The sequence below is a fragment of the Pimephales promelas genome, chromosome 13 (genome assembly GCF_988280905.1).
Source record: "Pimephales promelas chromosome 13, fPimPro1.hap1.1, whole genome shotgun sequence".
Lineage (NCBI taxonomy): Eukaryota > Metazoa > Chordata > Actinopteri > Cypriniformes > Leuciscidae > Pimephales > Pimephales promelas.
Genome location: NC_142781.1, coordinates 20989289 through 21007640, shown reverse-complemented (window position 1 = coordinate 21007640; position 18352 = coordinate 20989289). Strand labels below are relative to the sequence as shown.

Here is an 18352-nt window from a genome sequence, read left to right as displayed (position 1 = left end):
ACACATAGCAGAAAATGTATCTAATGTTTATATTGCATTCAATTGTCAACAAACTTTATTACTAGCATACTGCACACAAAAATAAACAACCATCCATCCTGTCTTTCAATCGCAGTTCGCAGATTTGCTGAACGCATGAACTCACCGCTGGGGGCGCTATACTCACCAATGCTACAGAGAATACACAGAAGAAGACGAACACGGAAGCGTCTCGGTGTTGTGATCCTGCTTTGATCTGTATTATTAGTTTTCTAAGCTGACTGATCTGAAATGTGTACTGGATGTATGCAGAAACAATATCCCGACAGAGTGAGTTTATGTTAATTGTGAATGGCACGCCTCGCGCAAATCCAAAGGAAAAATCAAAAAGGAATTATTTGTTCCTTTGATACCATTAAAGTTCAAAGAGGCAGATGCAGCGCGGGTTGTTGGTTGGTTTCCAGTCAAAGATGAGCATCACTGCACTTATGTTTCCTGAAAAGTTTTGTGCTTAGAAGATAGCCAAACTATCTATTATCATCAGGCATTTAGATTTTCCCATTAATTCTTAATATTTAGACTTAATATTTAATAGCACTAAGTTGAACTTGTTTTGTTTACTTGTGCACTGGGTTCAAGCTTAATATTTTTGATAGAAACTGTATTTCAGGTGTTTACTTAATCTGTTATGTGCAATAGGGTAATACCTGTCTCGAGAATGGTTCGTATCTCATGAATTTTCTCGGATGCGCCAACTGTCACCAGCGGGACTTTGTACTGATCAGTGACAGGACGGTCGTGAATGAAGATGAGGAAGAGATTGTCACTTATCTGCGTGAGTCACGTGATGTCACATCGTTAAATGAACATATTCAGCTGAATGTTTTAGACTGACGTCATCAGTTTTTGATTTTCTTCAGATATGTGCAAGAACTGTGATCATGTCATAGCCAGACATGAGTACACCTTCACTGTGGTGGATGACTATCAGGTGAGCTGTGTTTTTAAATGTTTAGAAATAAGATGCTAGGAGTTTATTAGAGATAGTTGTACAATTATAAATAGACCAATACGGATAATATCTCTCTCTCTCTCTCTCTCTCTCTCTCTCTCTCTCTCTCTCTCTCTCTCTCTCTCTCTCTATATATATATATATATATATATATAGAAAGTGGGGGTGTTTAGGTTTTTTAAAGGGGATTTTTTATTTTATGATGTATTATACTTTTTTTTCAGGAATACACAATGTTGTGTATGCTGTGTGGAAAAGCAGAGGATTCCATCAGTGTTCTGCCAGACGATCCCAGACAAACAGCTCCTCTGTTCTAGAGTATTTGCACGATGGAGGGAGACTTGAAATATGCAATGTAGACACAGTGTCACGATTAATCCAATAGAATATATTGCAGAATGCATCGTGTTCTTTGTTTCTACTGCTTCAAGAGTGGCTCAAGGTTCACAGTATGGCTCTGACTCATAAAGACATGAGTTTGAGAGTCATTTACAAATATTAAACCTAATTATGAGCCATGGTTCCTTATGCTTGTGTTCATCATGTTTGATTTGCTCACTCTATTAAAAGGAAAGTGTGTATTGTTTCCCATGTTAAAATGCTTTCTTCCATACCATCTTAAGGCCAATTCACACAGCAACGACAGACGGCAACATACACTTCATTGGGTTTTGCCGGAGCTTGTTGTTTCTGCGATTGAACATGCTGAATTGGAATAATGTCGGAGAAGTGGCGTGCTGTAATCTGGTGACTGGGGGTGCATTGTGAATTGGGCTTTCATATGCAGTGTTGCTCTGTCGCCAATTAAATGAGTAAATGATTTGCAAGAAAGGTTAGGTTTAAGTGGATTTGCAAATGACAGGATTTTTGTTACTATGCATGCAACACTTACACTAGAACATGATTGATTTAGAGATGAAATGTTTTAAATGGTACACACAAAATTAAAAATCAGATTCCTGCGTATTACTAATACTTACATTTCAGTCAATATGGTGTCATTTTCTAGTGTTAATCCAACAAAATATTTTGTATGCTTTGTCTAAAACTATAAAACAATTTAGTTTAATAAAATAATGACAGCATAATGTCATCGCAAAAATCAAGCATTTGGTACTCGAGTATTTATTCCATTAATGTGAATACATATACATTCCAACATGGTAACTTTTTTTGCCTGATTGAAATATGTTTGTTAGCAAAATACAGTACATGAAGCATGAGGTGGAATTTCTTTTTCTTAATATATTTATATCTATATACAGTTCAGATTATGTACAATTCGCATGATAATAGACCATCCTCCATTCCGCAGTTGTGGGCTTATACTGATGCTTTTAAAGTAAAAGTACTTTCCGAGGACAAAACAGACGATTCGGAACAAAACAACTATTCTAGCTGCACAGCACAAAATGGAGTCGTGGTAATGACTCGGTAGCTACAATACCTTTCTCGGTCTCTCACTCTTTAGACAACTTTCAATAAATGCCATGACAGAGAATTCAATCCCAAAATCCACAGAAGCATCTCATATCATGGTGGTCTTGCTGATGTATTCAAGTAATATGGTAATGGGACTATAGTGTTTGAATAAAGAGTTCCTTTAAGGGTCTCTAGTGTTTCACCGCAATATATCGGCAAGTTTCTTACTGATGTTATAACTATTTACAGGGACTGTTAGTATGATATTGCAGGCATGGAAGAGATTATACTTGGCAATTGCAAGGTTGCTGACCCTTAATGTGATGGCGAATTCACTCAGTAGCAAGTAATAAAGCTACATTGTCAGGTACGTAACCACATCCAATAAATAAATAAATACATTCTATAGATGATACAGTTTACAGTACATACATTCCCTGAAATACATATATACACATGCTTGCTTGGACCAGATCTATCTATACGTGAATGATATCACGTTGTATAGATGGCTGTGGGCTGAAATGAGCATTTAAGATTAAATGCTTTGACCAATGGTTTTAAAAAAACAAACAAACAAACAAAAAAAGATAGAAAATGTAAGGTTAGAGTATCTGGAGTGCCAACAAAACTTGAAACATACTGTTTGACAGAATACAATGAGTTACTAAGTGCAGCCCCATTGTTTTCACATTTCAAATGATTGTGGCAAATAGAAAGTGTTTAAAATCTGACATGTGCAATGACAAAACAACATGAAAAAGATGATTTAAATATAACTAAAAAATGATATGGCACAAACTATAAAGAGTGTAAAATAAATAAATAACAATAACTGCGATGAAAAGCAAGTTTTTAAGACAAAGTTACACAGCGTCACTGGAAAGATCAGCATGTTAATATTTCATGTGTTCCTAAAATGTCAAAAACATGATGTTTTTAAGTAGTCACAACCAACCGGCAAATACCCGGTCGTTTATCACTTCACTTATCAAAACATCACTTGTAAAAAGGCTACAGGTTACCTGGCTTCATCATGTGATGTAAAAGCTACTTTTGAAGCTTTTCCCTTTATTTGCTCGTTTTGGTTGTGGTTTTGCTCTCAGGACTTCCTGCTCTGACTCTGGTGCAGAACCCTGACCCGTGATTTACTCTTAAGTCACTGATTCGAGGAGGCGGGGAGGCTGAGCAGCTACTTGGTGACTGGCTGTGACCGCCCTCAAAACGGGAAGGGGAGGAGCTTAGCGAGCGCTGCAGAGACGAGGCGGTGGTGCGCTGGTAACGAGAGGAGCTGACGCCCATCCCACCTCGCTCATGCATGAGCTGAGAGAGGTTGTCCAAGAGGTCCGCGTCACCGGTGCTGCTAGCGCGAATGCGGTAGCGTCTGCGTCTGAAAGGACAAGAGCATTCAATATCACATTTCAGACTAAACTAATATTCGAGTCATTTGTTCATGAATCAAACTGGACCCTCACTTGTCTCGGACTACATTGGTCACGCTGTATGTTTTTGATTATCTAAAAAGAACCAGCACATAATAGTTTTCACGGACAACACTGGTATCATTGCATGCGTGTCGCCAATGAGGACAACTCAATACAGTGAAACAAGGAAGCTTCTAACTCGCTACACTAATTTAGAAACTCTTGCTTCCCTCACCTGTTCTCGCCACCTGTGCGAAGGGGCGGTTTTCCTGGTGGCGGCCGAGGAATAAATCGAGCAGACAGTTGATCCGGTCCTAGTGTGGGGCTTATGGGTCTTGGAATTTTACTCTTGCCAGACAGAGGTCCAGAAGAGGAAGACAGAGAGAGCGGGTCCTCCACCTGCCAGTCTGACCCTCGAGAACCGGTGGGAAAGGTGAACTTGTCACGCAGCAAAGCCGAGGGGAAGTGCTCACATGACAGCGACAGAGATGGGGAAAGCGGAGCTGGAAAACCCCTGCGAGTCGGAGAGTCCGGGTCACGGATCGGGATGCGACTGGTCCGGGGGGAGAGTTCACGAGGTGATGCCGGGGCTGCATCAACACTGTGTCCGGTTGTCTCACCCTGGTTAGGGGTTGAAGGAGTCCCACCGTCAGGACAGCCCGAGTCACTCTCCACATCCTTGTCAGAGGCCTTGACAGGGATAATGTTTTCATCTGGCTTCTTAGGGCTTTTAGAGGGCGAAATAGCCGACACGTGGTCGTGCTCTTTTTCCGCAGGGCGTGATGGATTGTCAGGCTGAGAGTTGTCTCCTGTCTTCTGCTGAGGCTGAATGGGCTGTAGCACTGCATTAGATGACTGTGAAAAGAATAGCATTAAGAGACAAGAATTTATTTATGGAGCCCTGCAGAGATAATACTCATACAAATGTGTTTTTTCTTAATGTACCATCCTTTGCTTGGCCAAAATATGAGCTCTGGTGAGATTTTCTGAGCTTGCTTCACTTTTGATTTGATGTTTTTGATATACAGTAATGTGTAAATCCAAGTTGCTGGCCAAAATCCGAGACAATGTTGCAGTGAAACTACTGCAATGCACCCATAAACGATCACTACATCCTGCTACAGTTTTCCATACACAATGAAACATTATGGAAATGATTTGTCATTTCTTATCTTTAATATTAGAATTTTGTTCAAAGGTTTAGGATTTTTGACAGTTAATACATTTATAATATTCCAAAAGATTTCTATTTGAAATCAACGCTGTTCTATAAAACTTTCTATTCATCAAAGAACCTTAAAGAAAATGTTAATAAAAATATTAAGCAGCACAGATGAGTTTTACAATGATAATAATTTCGTTAGCAAACATGTAACTATAATTGTTGAGTTCTTTCCATTGATCAATTTCGTTCTTTCACATTTAAAAGATTTCATGAGGTTAACTTATACTTTACTTGTGGTCAGTCTGCACAAATACCGATCAACATGCTTTTACAAGACTAAGCATTCGATCTACATCAGAGCGTCCACTAATCTTTCTACAGCGGTATTGGAAGGGCGGCCAGAGCGAATTTTGACGCTCTAGGCGGCGGTGATGTGAACGCACAGTAAGAGACTTCTTTCATCATCATAATCCTAGGGTTATTTCAACTCATTTACAGGGTCCACATCACACACACATTTGGCACAGGTTTTACGAATGCCCTTCCTGACACAACCCATTACTACAACAATTTGGCATATCCAATGCACCTAACCTGCATGTCTTTGGGGGAAACCGGAACACCCTTTGACACAGGGAGAACATGCAAACTCCACAGAGAGGACTCCTGGCTCGAACCAGGGAGCTTCTTGCTGTGCCTACCCACTGAGCCACCCTACCGCCCCATAAGAGACTTATTTCAAAAACATTACAAATCTTTCCGACCCCCAACAGTTGTATAATTGTGACTTGATATCTCACAATGTGGACTTTTGTTTAGGAATGCAAATTCTTCTACTCAGAATGTAACATGATATATTTACCTGCTCAAGATGTGACCTGCTGAGGTGGACCATTGACGCAGGCTGTATTGTGGGAAGTCTTCTTAATCCAGATAGGCCTATTACACCAGACAAACCCGGAAGTCTGGCGAATGGTGGTCCAGTGTGGCAGACACCGGTGTGGAATTCTGCTGAGGCAAGGCTGCTAGCACGCTGAGGCAAGGGGTCGGACCAGGTGCGAGGGAGAGCGAGGGGGCTGGAGGAGCGTGGCGAGAGTCCTGAGCGTTCCTCCTCATCTGGTTTAGAGCCAGCTGAACCACTAGCGCCTTCAAGCTCAACTAGGACCCACTCCTGTGAGTCACCCTCTTGAGGGACGGGGCTGAGGTTGACGGCAACGTAACCGCTACTGGCTGCCCCCTCCTCGTCCTCCAAAGAGCCCTGCTCGACCCGACAGACAGACCTGTCTTGGGACATACCTGTCCGCTGCTTGCCTAAACTAATGAGAGGAAGAAGGAGAAGTGGTTAAGATGTCTCTAGGGACCGAATTTACATTTATAAGGAAATTTATTAAGACTTTGTTTACTGACTAGGCCTCAAGGAAGCGTTCAATGGTGGGTTTGGGTTCGGGAGTCAGTCTCTTGTCTAACCCCATGCTCTGACTATGGCGCATCCTTCTCAGCAGAGGAGCCACACGGTCGATGAGCAAGGTCTCTGAGCGCACACGTCTGGGAGAGCCCTGGATGGAGCCACTGTTGGGGCTCTGGTTGCCCTCTTTGCTTCGCTCCTCCTCACTAGCCACCTGAATCAGAAACAAAAGCTCATGACTTCAATACATACTATTTGGACCGGCGAAAAAGGTGAAGGTGATTTAAATTCTTCTAATGAATATGGTAATATCCTAAAATGTCAAATGTAAACTGTAAAAGTTTAAATAATACAAGTTTTGGCAAAATTTAAAATTTTTATAAAACAATAAACCTCACATTCCAGCATAATAAATGATGGATGTTATATATTTGGTCTTGACAAATGAAATGAAATTGATGAAAATGCAAATTCACTCTCTGTCAGTAGGTGGTGCTTATCAAAAATCTGAAATACAGTAGTTACCACAATCATAAGATGCGGAAAATGGAAAAGAAAATGGCACTGAGACAGTTAGTTCCCTTCAGATATACATTCATATAAACCCCCCATCCCCCCCAAAAAAACCTGTATGTGCACGAATCACGTGAAAGGTTTATTTCAATGACAGAATGGCAAATTTAACCAAAAGGAGACAAGTTTATAGGTATGTAAGTAACAGAGTGATTAGCAGTCATCCCATCTAAATAGTACCTTTCTGATTTGAGGCTGAACGTGGTTGAGGTTTCGGTCGCGACTACGCTCCATGTCCTCCCAGACATCCGCACCCTGCGCAGGCTGTGTTGGGATGGGGGTGCAATTATCAGCCTCGCTGAGGCGCTCACCCTGAAGGACGTCCTCTGTGTTCTCACGCTGCAGATCACCCGGGATCACAGAGGCATTGGCCATGCTAGGAGGAGGAAAAATTAATTTGACAATGTAGACCTCAAACAGTTTATATATAGACTCAATACACCATTGAATTATATGATGCAGGATCTCTACCCCAAATATGCAGGCGTGAGGCGGGTCAACTGCTGGGCTGTAGTTGTCAGGGTTCCAACATTAAGCGTGCCCTCTGAATCCGTTCTCTCCCAGTCATACGGATCATTTTCCACCACATTGTAGCTTTTCATACTGTTGTCAAAGACTGACATCAGGAGCTACAACACAATGAGTATGTTAGTGTATGGCTGGCTACACTTACACAAATCTCTGCTAAAGAATGGCTCTGGACCTGATAATCCGGTTTAGTGTAGTAGTCCAGGTTGGAGATATGGTCGAGGAAAATGTTAAAATCATCTGGGAGGTGCTTGAGCATGAGGTGATGGTTGTACGTCTCCTTCATATTTCCGACCTGTTCCTTTATTGATAGCAGGATTAAGAATACCAGCAGATCTTTTATCAAAGGAAAATTACAATTTGAGCAGAACTTACTTTGTCTTTGATTTTCCTCCAGGGTAGATGACCCACCATGAACTCCACAAGCATATAAAATAATGACCAGAGGTCATCATGTCGACTCATTTCCTTTGAAAATGAAGGATGTGCATTTTAGTGAAATATGAACAAGTAATACGACCTGCTGTGTAAAGGACACCTGATCGGCATCTGCCATTGGCTTGAGAATGTGTGCAAAAAAAGAGAGGAGTTACCTTATTCTTGTGAGCATTAATTGAAGCATAACGGACGGTCCCTCTGAATCCTGCCACTTGTCGTGGCTTTGGACAATAAAGAGAATGTGCAGTCATAAGAAAAAAAATATATAGAAACACTTTTCAAATTTTTAACAATTTTCAAATATGAAAATTGAAATTTAAGTCAATGATGTACCCTTAAAAAACTTCACATCCACCTCTACCTCTTTTTGGTTCATTTATGAGAGTTTGAGTAGTATGATTCTGATTCATAAAATGATTATTTAGACCAGTTTTGTGAACCAGATCAACTGATTTATTGGAAGAAAAAAAAAGAAAAAAAATCATACTCGAAAGACTCACAAATCATATATCCCAACTTTTCTCATGAATTCTGACTTAAATTTGTTTTGTTTTTTTCTCGTCCAAATCTTTCTTATGACTTCAGAAGTATTAGTCATACAGGTTTGGAACAACATGAATGTGAAAAAATTAATTTTCATTTTGGGGTGAACTATCCCTTTAAGCAACACTAATATATGACAATAGCATCCTTAAAAAAGACAGAGTGATGTTTCATAAACATAAGCTTTAAAATATTTCTGTCATTACTCACTGGACGGACTTCTTGACATGAGTTTGTGAACTGGCGTGCCAACCCAAAATCAAGCATATAACAGGTTCGGCATGTACTGGAAAGTCGGCCCATTGCAAAGTTGGACTATTTGAAAAAGAAAAGGTTTCATGATTTAGTTTATATAATCTAAAAGACATGCCCTGTAAAAAATAGTCAATATTAAAAGTGCTTTTATGCCCAGGACTATCCGTGAGAGAGCAGACTTACGGGTTTGATGTCTCTATGCAGAAAGCCCACAGAGTGGATGCTCTCAATGGCTTCCAAGATTTGTCGGCCCAGCCTGAGTGTGGTGGAGACACTGAATGTGCCATGGCTCATGTTGCGTCTAAGGTCTGCCAAGTTCCTTCCCTGCAGTACAATGGACAAACATCACTTCAGGTGACTGAAGTCAGGGTTGTTGAGTTACTATGACTTGTGTGAGATAACGTCCATCAATTCAGACACAAGAATAAATCATCTGACACCTTACCTGAAGCTCCATAACCACATAGTTGAAGCGGTCATTGCGTCCACAGCCAACAAAACGACAAACATGGTCTTTACCTACAAAATGGTTCAAAATAAAGAAATAGAAAATGTTATACAAATCCATTTGTTTGTTTTTTTTAAATGCAATACTGTTTTTGCCCATAATAGAGTAGCACTGTAGCACACAGAGCTTCCTCATTTAGCGTCTTCATATTTGTATACTGTAGGTATTAAACGTCTGTCTTCATCTTTACCCTGAAGTCTTTTCAAAACTGCTACTTCCATCTTCAGGACCTGTTTGGGTTGCTGGGCAGACTCCACTTTCAGAGCCACATTGATCTGGTTCACCTGGTCCTGTACTTCATAGATCTCGCCAAAACCACCCCCACCAATCTTCTTCAACTAAACAGGAAAGGAAAACTTGGAATGAATGACAGAGATATAAAGAAAAAGAAAAAAAAAACACTATTGTTCAGAAAAGAGAAATGTGTGGTTGGTAAGATTTTTAATTGTTTTTGGAAACCTCTTATATTCATTGCTCACCAAGACTGCACTTATTTGATAAAAAAAAATATAGTAACATTGTGAAATATTATCATTTAATAATAAGGTTTTTAATAGATTTCAAAATATAATTTATTCATATGATGGCAAAGCTGTATTTTCAGCATCATTGCTTCAGTCTTCAATGTCACGTTAATGTGATTTGCTGCTCAAGAAACATTTCTTATTATCAATGTTGAAAACAGTTGTACTGCTTAATATTTTTATGAAAAATGTGATCTATTTTGTTTTTCGGAATTCTTTTATGCATAGAACGTTCAAAAGAACAGCATTTATTTGAAACAAAAATGTCTTTACTGTCACTTTTGATCAATTTAATGCATCCTTGCTGAATAAAAAATATATTTTTTCCAAAAAAGGGAACAGACATACCTCAAACTTAGGCAGTGTACCGTACAACTCTTTTTTCATTCTATAATTGAGTAGACAGCTTTCAAACTTGTGTTGGAGAACAGATGTTACATGACAGTTCTATTCAGGCATGAAATAAAATGCCCTAGCAAAACAACAATTTTGTCATGAAATAAAATCCTGTGTCTTGTGACTAGGGCTATTTGTCAGCATGTTGTACAGTTTTCTGTGCTGATGTCAGCACTGCTCAACACACCTGCAGTGTATGGTTCGACTGGGCTCATAAGGAAAAAAAATCCCCTTGTCTGTGCAGAAGTTTACGTAAAGGAATCTGACAGCCATCAGAATAACTCTACCGAACTAACAGTGAGTATCTGAATAGTCTTAAGGCCTTGCTCCTTCAAAAGAACTCACCACTCTCCATCGCTCCCGGACCATGCTCCCGACAGCCAAGATATCAGTCTGCTCCGCTGTTCCACTCATCCTGATGCTCAAGAGTGGACTGAGCACACTCAGAGAAGCTCGACACCTCACATCAGTGAGCTCGGGTCCTCACTGAAAATCACAGTAAGATCAGAAAAACATCATGTCTTTGTTCAGTTGGAACTGCAGGGTTAAGGCAGAAATTATAGTCTCCAAATTTGCAGACATAAGACCGATGGCTGTAGACGACGTGACAAAAATAATGAAAAATGCATTTTATTGGCAGCATCTATTAGACAGGCCTTCTGTAAAGGCACGCTAAACTACATGAATCTGACCTGTCCTAAGGCTTTTAAACAGAAAACAAGTTCTGTAAAAGAAGCTGCCCTGGTTCTTTGACTGTCACTGCTAGGGTGCAGAGTAAAACTGATGGAGCTAAATAAGTCAAATCCTTGAGGAACAGGCTTACTGTAGGCCTGAAACAAGAATAAAATCGGCAAGACACCGGCAAGAAAATCGGCAAGAAGCTAAATGCATATTGGGAAACATTCTACAACGTATTTACCACCCTAAGACTTGTAGATAATGTGCATTATCTTGAATAATAATATATGTATTATTTTTGTATATTATGCATGTATACTATGCATAGTATTATACTGTCAATAATTTGCCTGCAGTGTTGGTGAAATAATATAGGCCTTAAACGTCACCCACTACTTTCAATTATTATTCCACTAGTCCTATGGTGTATGTATGGTAATAGTGATTTGATTTGTTAAACGATTTGTTTGATTTTGGCCAAATGCAAAAAAAAAAAAAAAAAAAGAGTAAATTTTCCCCTCATTCTGAAACACATAAAAGTGCTTAAATATATAAACTATAAAATTAACAATTTTGTTATATGTTTATTCATATTGTCCTGTAAAAACAACAACAAAATGTTCATTGGTGTTTAAAAATGTAACATTATAATTGACACAATTCTATTAAAAGGCTTTTACTCAGGATTAAATCTGTATTTAACTTTCAATATTATAATGTTTCCCCCACCAGTCAGAACTGATGGATGAGTTTTTATGCAGTAACGTTACTGTTTTAATAAGCCGGATCACGCAGCTGGCCTGATACGTGTCTTTATTAGCTGGATGTGTAAAATTAATTGTGAGAATTTTTTAGCGTATGCTAACATCCACAAGCTACGTTGAAAACTGCCGCTGTCTTGTAGATGTTGGTTGAGTCTTTCTCTGTCCTTACCGCATCCAGTGATAATAGAAGGAGACGTAGGACAAGGCTAGCTAAAGCTAAAGCATCAGCCAGAGCCAAATCACTGTACAAAACAGCGCGATGAAACGGTACCGCGCTAGCATTAGCCAAACTGTACATCTGCGCCTCAACATGAAGCTATTATTGAACATACGGTTGCCAGGTTACACATGGGCAACACAATGTTGTGACAGCTGTAATCCCGTTAATACTGCGGACTAGCTCGCTAAGCACGCGCTCAATCAGGTAACGTTAACACTTACCCGGTGTGTACATTACCTCTGTATGCAGCAGCGGACCCAAATGTTTCCATAGACCTCAGAACAACTTCTTTTGTTCTACAGACCATGGTGATATGAAATGTTGGACATAATAATCCCATAACGTTTAAAAACACAAAATAACGGCTGAAGTTCACGTTATCTGCTTCACTTCTCACAGCAGTGCCCGCTCGATGAGTGAGCGAGCGTACCGATGTGACGTCACATTTGGTCGATTGGGTTTGATCCATAGACTGGGGTTTGATCCCAAATATTGCTTAGAACAATAACACACACAAACGAGTTAATATGAACTAACAGTTAAAAATACTTTCATTTTAATTAATGTTTATTTCAACATTTACTAATAATTTTTTTTAAACCATAAGTTACATCTGTTAGTATTATTTAATGAATCTGCTAACACGAACTAACAATGAACAGTTGTATTTCATATTAACTAACATGATTAACAAATGTTAATAAATATTGTAACAACTGTATTGCTCATAATAAGTTAATTTATTAACTAATTAAACTTTATTTTAAAGCGTTACCGTTTCTGCAATCATTTGTATTGACATGTATTGTTTTAAACTTTGCATTGGGATATTGTGCTCACAGCCTCACACACTAAAATATGTTGTGCAATAGTTTACATGTATATATATATATATATATATATATATATATATATATATATATATGTATATACGTATATAAGTGAAAAATCACAATCTTGGTTTCAAACAGCATTTTCATTGTAGCATTACCCATTTAGTAGATCAATATTATTTTTGAATGTTCCCAGAAACTGGCAATAGGTTTGTTACACATGCAGTAGATGTAATTGATCAAATGCCATTTACAAGTCACTGAGTGAAACAGTTGTCCTCTTCATGTTAATTTCACGTACCACAAACAGATCCATCCACAACGTAAAAAAAATGTTTCTTACAAGAATTTGAGAGGGAATTTATAAATTCATGCAGAGGGAACTGCAGTCAATCAAATGGAACACAGAAGATATCAATGCTTTATACCTTTATACATTTAGTAAAAATGACAGTTTTTGAGATTATGGTTACTTTTCTTTCTTTTTTTTTTAACAAAGAAACTAAACTACCATGGACTAAAAGAAGATTTTCATGTCAGTACATAATACCCGTTTCACAGATAATTAATAACATTCCTCAAATAAAATGATTAGAGAAATAATGTGCTCCCATCAACAGCACATCATGTAACAAAAAAAAAAATGTTTAAAACCTATTAAACACAGAATTAAAAACATTAAAAATATTACAGTATTCTAAAGGTTCTTTTGGCATTAAAATCGTGTAAAAAATGATTTGTTTCCATCCCTTTCATTAAGTGATAGTCTGATACAAAACCATTTTAAAAATCTGAGCATTACTATCCCTTTTTCATTCTTTTTTTTTAGTTGACAAATTCTCACAATGCCCAGTGGCATTAAGCAATAAGCAGTGTTGGTTCCCAAATATTGATTCAGACTTCTAAAACAATGCTAAAATGTGATTCTCTCTTAAAATGGAAACAACTGTTAAAACTAAGAAAATTCTTTGTGGACAGCATTTTGTTCAGCGTCCAAAATTAGCTCTCCTGGGTAGCTTTTCCTCCACCAAGCAGTCTCTCTCTTTCAGGAGTGTCTTCCTCCTCTGCTCTCTGCTCTCTGCGGCTGCAGGGCAGTTTGTCCATCAAGGGTTTGTGGAGTCCATTGTACAGCGCTGTACCCACGAGTAGGATGATGAAGCCAAGAATCTGTAGGCCCTGAAATTTCTCCCAACCCAGCGCCAGACTCACCGCCCAGATGACTAGAGTACGCAGACTGTCCAGAACCATGCGAGTGGTGGCACTTATCTCTTTGGTGACGCTGATGCCAGCGAAGTTAAAGAATGCGATGCTCACAGTGTTCCCCAGCAGTGCCAGGATAATGAGAGGTTTGTGGCCAATCTGACAGAAGGCGTCCAGGGCGTCTTCAAGGACCTGCCGTGGGTTATCTGCAAAACTGCCCACATGGATGTAGAACATCGGAATCAGGAGGAGAGAGAGGATGACAAATCCAAAAAAACCTGAGAAATACATAGAGAGAAGACAATTAAGACACTTGTAAAGAGGTAAGTCTTGCTTAACTGATAACTTTGTTTTAAATAAACATTAAAAGTGCATCTGTTTGTCAGTAGATGTTCATTAGTAACAAAGGCATATTTGCTTGTATTTTTCCTGATTTCAACGGAAAGTGGAGGACTGAAAGTCAAATAACCTCAGTTATTAGTTAATCACAGACTTTTAGGGGCACTTTAAGATGAAAGACAGGGGTCTCAAGCTCCCCTAAATAGGATCCAGCAACACATATGCAATGCAAACATTTGCTTTTATGATCAACATAGCTTTTTTTTATCTTTACTACCTTTTATCGCTGATGTAATCATTCTTAACACTTAGCTTTTTCCAGCAAGGACAAGTTGATTTGATCATATGACAGTAAAAACTTTTACATTGTTATAAAAAAGTGTTATTTTAAACATTCTACTCATCAAAAAAATCCTTCTATAACTATTTTCAACATGGATAATAATTTTTTCGTGAGCACTTCATTAGCACATTAGAACGATTTCTGAAGGATCATGTGAGGCTGAAGAGACATGATCGTAACTGATAGAACAATTATTTTTAAATTGTAATAAAATATCACAATATTACTGTATTTTTTTATTTCTTTCTATAATTTTTTTCTTTTTAAATCTTCCTGAACCCAAACCTTTGAACTGTATTGGATGAAGTGAGACTATAATCGTTATAACAACATTAGTACTAACTAGCAACAAAATACCAATGCTCAAACTAGTCATTAGCTATATATGGGAATTGATTAAAAATGAATAATCTTTACCTTCAGTCCCAACAGCCTTCAGTGGATGCACATTGTGCTTGTAAACAAACTTCTCCTCCAAGACCATCTGGACTGAAACAATAATCTGTGCCATGATGATCAAAAGGTCCCCTATAAAACAAAACCAATGGATAATCAGTGATACAATTCAATCAGCTAAAGATGCAAGATACAGTCAGGTAAAAGGAAAATATCCTGATAAACAGCTCATGAGAGGATTTTTCAACTTGTAGACAAAGACAAAGTACATCATTCTGTATGATTAAAAGCATTTTTTTTTGCAATTACCTGTGATAACTTCACTGAGCTTATGGGAGTCATTGCCATGGCCGTTTAGAAAGTCAGCAAGTCCAACCACCACCAGACCAAGGATGGTGATTAGGATCCCAATCCACTGGCTGGGCAGCAGACGCCGTCCTAAGAAAGCTACAGACAGCAGTCCGGTGAAGATGATCACAGCTCCTCGCAGCATCTGGAAACTGGAGGCGCTGGTCATGTTCAGTGCTAGAGATATGAAGAAAGAGGAAGGAAATCTTCATGGAACAAACTGATTGGATGTTTTTAGATAATATGAATATAAACGTACTTATATAGTTTTAAAGTAGATCTCTGTCCAACTCAAATTGAAGTAAAAAGACTATTGACACTCACCGATATACATGATGGATGTTCCCAACATGTCACAAAGGGCAGGGGGGAGGAACAGCAGGGGGTTGAAACTCTGGCCTGGTTCCATCGTGGGCTCGGGTTTGCGCCGATCATAACAAAGGAGAATGTGGAACACCACCAGGCAGGACAGCTCTCCCAAAAACATTCCTACAGCCTGGAAGGGTGAGAGAAGAAGAGGTGCAATGAAGGAAATAGTCATGTATTATTAGGGTGCATGCAGGAAAAGAGACAGAGAAGGGGAAAGTTCTGTGAATAAAAGGAAATAGAGTCAAAACCAGTTCTTCTCACACTGTTAAAACATAAGATAATACTTCAGTTCTCTGCTGATCTACTGAAAAAACGTACTCTAAGGGGAAGTTTGATGTGAATAGTGTGTCGTGTATCTTGATGAGGATAATTCAATTTCGTTACCTGTACAAAAGGGTGGGAGAAGTTATGATCTTGTGTACCATAACATCCAGGTGCAGAGAACATATCAGCCCATCTAGAAGATGAACAGATTCATCTCATTAAAGGTGATGATGAGTGTCATTTTTCCATATTAAAATTCCTTAACTTGATATGCAGTATAATTATAAATAAGGCACTTGTGGCAAACATTAGCTCAACATAGGCTAAGATTTTGGATTTGTTTGTCCAAACGATGGTGGAAATGCAACTTGTTTAGGAAACCTGTTATATTTTTTAATAATAATAAACATTTTTCATACATGGAATGCAGCTCAAAGTGCTTCACAAGCAGAAAAACAAATATCAGCAATACAATTTCACACAATATAAAATTAAAAATACTCAAAAGCAACTATAAAAGATTCACAAGGTAAAATAAAGACATAAACCAAACTTTCACAATTTCAAACAATATCAATATACCAATAAGCAACTTTAAAAAAAATTGTCTTCAGCTGCCTTTTAAAAATATAAATGCTAGAAGCCTCTTTCAATTAATTTGGCATAATGTTATAATTATGATTATTAGTAATAATGAGCATTTCCATACCTGACACAACTATATTTTACCTGCCATTCATTGTAAGTTTAATAAGTAACTATGCACATGGTACACTGTCACTTTTACAACCATGAAATGACAATTCTTGACCTCACGACAAAGTAAAGAAGACTATATTTAACAATTTGGTTAAACTGATATAGCAAGACTATTTTAGAAACTGTAAAACCCAGATGCATCAACACCATCAGTGTCAGTTTTTCAGCAGAAATGGAGCGAAACTGTGGTATCAAATGTTGTCTGCCTCGAAACATCAAGCATCTGTTTAAGACACAAAGCTGTATCAAGTTACTTAGCAGTATTTGTGTCAGACAGCTTCTTTCTTGACGAGATGGACAACTTAAATCCGACTGGAAGTTATTTAATGCTGCGGTTGCACTATTGACTAATAGTCACAAGTGTTTTGGAGGCAGAATTGCTGATTTTGCAGCATCAACATGTCACGAAACAACGGATCATTACTGCACGCGAGTCATGTAATCATCTTGTTACAAAAAGTGCAATTTTCAACTTTATAGGTGAATGTTGAATTCATACAACGTTACTAAAAAGCTCAATCAAAATGGTTCATCTTTCTTTAATCTTGTTTGTGTTAACATTCATTTAAAAATAATTTAGACATAACAATTACATGTATTCGCAAACAAAGAGGACACGATGTCATCACTGTCTGCTCTTTTAATAGAGTAAAAAATGTGGGGCAACTAATAAAAGTAAGCAGAAATAACATGTAAACAATCACCATTTAGCGCGTGCGTACTACTTACTTTGCGGATAGTGTGTTGATAGAACCCGTGGTGAGCATCAGACCCGCGAGAAAGAGCTGATATTTTGTCCAAGCCATGGTGAGAGTGGGACTGAGTGAGTGACCGCGAACATCAGACACCCAAGACACACTGTCTTGAGATATGTCTCTCTTGCTGGTGATGACTAGCTGTTTGAACAGGTCACTGTATGCAAAATGTAAATCACATGATGATGGCGATCATGTGACACACCAGCTGACGTTTATTTCCGCAGACGAGTGCGCAGATCTTGCAACATTTACCTGACATTTGCGAATGAGAATCGTTACGTTCGTTTCAAAGTGATTCACTCCAGTCCTGCTAGTATAACTAAATTAGCTAAATTCTGTATTCATATGTGTTTTTAAATTCAGAGGTTCATACCTAAAAAAAAAAAAACAATTATTATGGTAAGATAAGAAAACTAAAACGTTTTTCTATTTGTAAAGATTTCCATATTTTATTGTCATTTTTGTAGTTTCATAAAAAAAAAGTATTTTATGTTTATTGGATGTGTACTCAGCCCTCCTCCCCCAATACAAAAATAATAATTAAATGACATCAAAAAAGGTGTGTTTTACAGTAAAAAAGAGTACACATCTTTTGTTTTAATATGACATATGAATCAAATATAAGGAGCAACAACAATCATTTGTGAATAATAATGATGACAAACTACAGTGTGTGAGACTAATACATGACTACTGTTCCCTGGCCTACAAAATAATAGGCTAATAATTAACAAATTAATATTTTACTCAAGCGTATTAGATTAGCTTTTGAACTAGAAAACTTTAACTCAAGAGATTATTTTATTTGATGAAAACGTTTCTTTGTTTCTCAAATGATGGCGATTTCGGAGACTCGATTCCTTTGAAACCGTTGATCAAAAATGTTATTTATAAATATATATTATTCGT

The 18352-nt window shown here is 38.1% G+C and overlaps 3 protein-coding genes across 4 annotated transcripts; 1 reads left to right on the top strand and 2 right to left on the bottom strand.

The window, feature by feature from the left end:
- Positions 1-156: 156 nt before the first annotated feature.
- Positions 157-1519, top strand: churc1 (churchill domain containing 1). The gene is made up of 4 exons (XM_039692195.2): positions 157-309; positions 679-814; positions 900-970; positions 1216-1519. Exons 1-4 carry the CDS (start codon positions 271-273, stop codon positions 1306-1308), a joined length of 339 nt encoding a protein of 112 aa, XP_039548129.1. The 5' UTR covers positions 157-270; the 3' UTR covers positions 1309-1519.
- Positions 1520-3249: 1730 nt separating this feature from the next.
- ttbk2b (tau tubulin kinase 2b) lies at positions 3250-12235 on the bottom strand. 2 transcript variants are annotated; one of them, XM_039692193.2, is made up of 15 exons: positions 12072-12235; positions 10518-10658; positions 9443-9590; positions 9190-9263; positions 8928-9068; positions 8700-8804; positions 8102-8167; positions 7884-7976; positions 7684-7809; positions 7452-7609; positions 7161-7356; positions 6410-6621; positions 5865-6318; positions 4073-4692; positions 3250-3803 (listed from the first exon to the last, which is right to left on the bottom strand). In XM_039692193.2, the coding sequence occupies exons 2-15, from the start codon at positions 10584-10586 to the stop codon at positions 3485-3487; spliced, it is 2781 nt and encodes a 926-aa protein (XP_039548127.2). In that variant the 5' UTR covers positions 10587-10658; positions 12072-12235; the 3' UTR covers positions 3250-3484. The 2 variants fall into 2 exon arrangements, with proteins under 2 accessions (XP_039548127.2, XP_039548128.2); XM_039692194.2 differs by having other exon boundaries at positions 12056-12194.
- Positions 12236-13011: 776 nt separating this feature from the next.
- slc35f6 (solute carrier family 35 member F6) lies at positions 13012-17630 on the bottom strand. Its single transcript, XM_039692049.2, has 6 exons — positions 17415-17630; positions 16047-16119; positions 15618-15789; positions 15255-15470; positions 14967-15077; positions 13012-14145 (listed from the first exon to the last, which is right to left on the bottom strand). The coding sequence occupies exons 1-6, from the start codon at positions 17489-17491 to the stop codon at positions 13667-13669; spliced, it is 1128 nt and encodes a 375-aa protein (XP_039547983.1). The 5' UTR covers positions 17492-17630; the 3' UTR covers positions 13012-13666.
- Positions 17631-18352: the final 722 nt, after the last annotated feature.

Bases quoted from the DNA above. Each gene is read 5' to 3' on its own strand.
- ttbk2b (XM_039692193.2), bottom strand. From the start codon at position 10,586: ATGAGTGGAACAGCGGAGCAGACTGATATCTTGGCTGTCGGGAGCATG. The intron at 8,168-8,699 runs GTGAGTAATGAC...TATTGTCCAAAG, and splicing joins CATGTCAAGAAGTCCGTCCA to CCACGACAAGTGGCAGGATT. The intron at 7,977-8,101 runs GTAACTCCTCTC...TCATTTTCAAAG, and splicing joins TTAATGCTCACAAGAATAAG to GAAATGAGTCGACATGATGA.
- churc1 (XM_039692195.2), top strand. From the start codon at position 271: ATGTGTACTGGATGTATGCAGAAACAATATCCCGACAGA. The intron at 815-899 runs GTGAGTCACGTG...GATTTTCTTCAG, and splicing joins AGAGATTGTCACTTATCTGC to ATATGTGCAAGAACTGTGAT. The intron at 971-1,215 runs GTGAGCTGTGTT...CTTTTTTTTCAG, and splicing joins CTGTGGTGGATGACTATCAG to GAATACACAATGTTGTGTAT.
- slc35f6 (XM_039692049.2), bottom strand. From the start codon at position 17,491: ATGGCTTGGACAAAATATCAGCTCTTTCTCGCGGGTCTGATGCTCACC. The intron at 15,078-15,254 runs GTAATTGCAAAA...TTTGTTTTATAG, and splicing joins GCTCAGTGAAGTTATCACAG to GGGACCTTTTGATCATCATG. The intron at 14,146-14,966 runs GTAAAGATTATT...TGTATTTCTCAG, and splicing joins GAAGGCTGTTGGGACTGAAG to GTTTTTTTGGATTTGTCATC.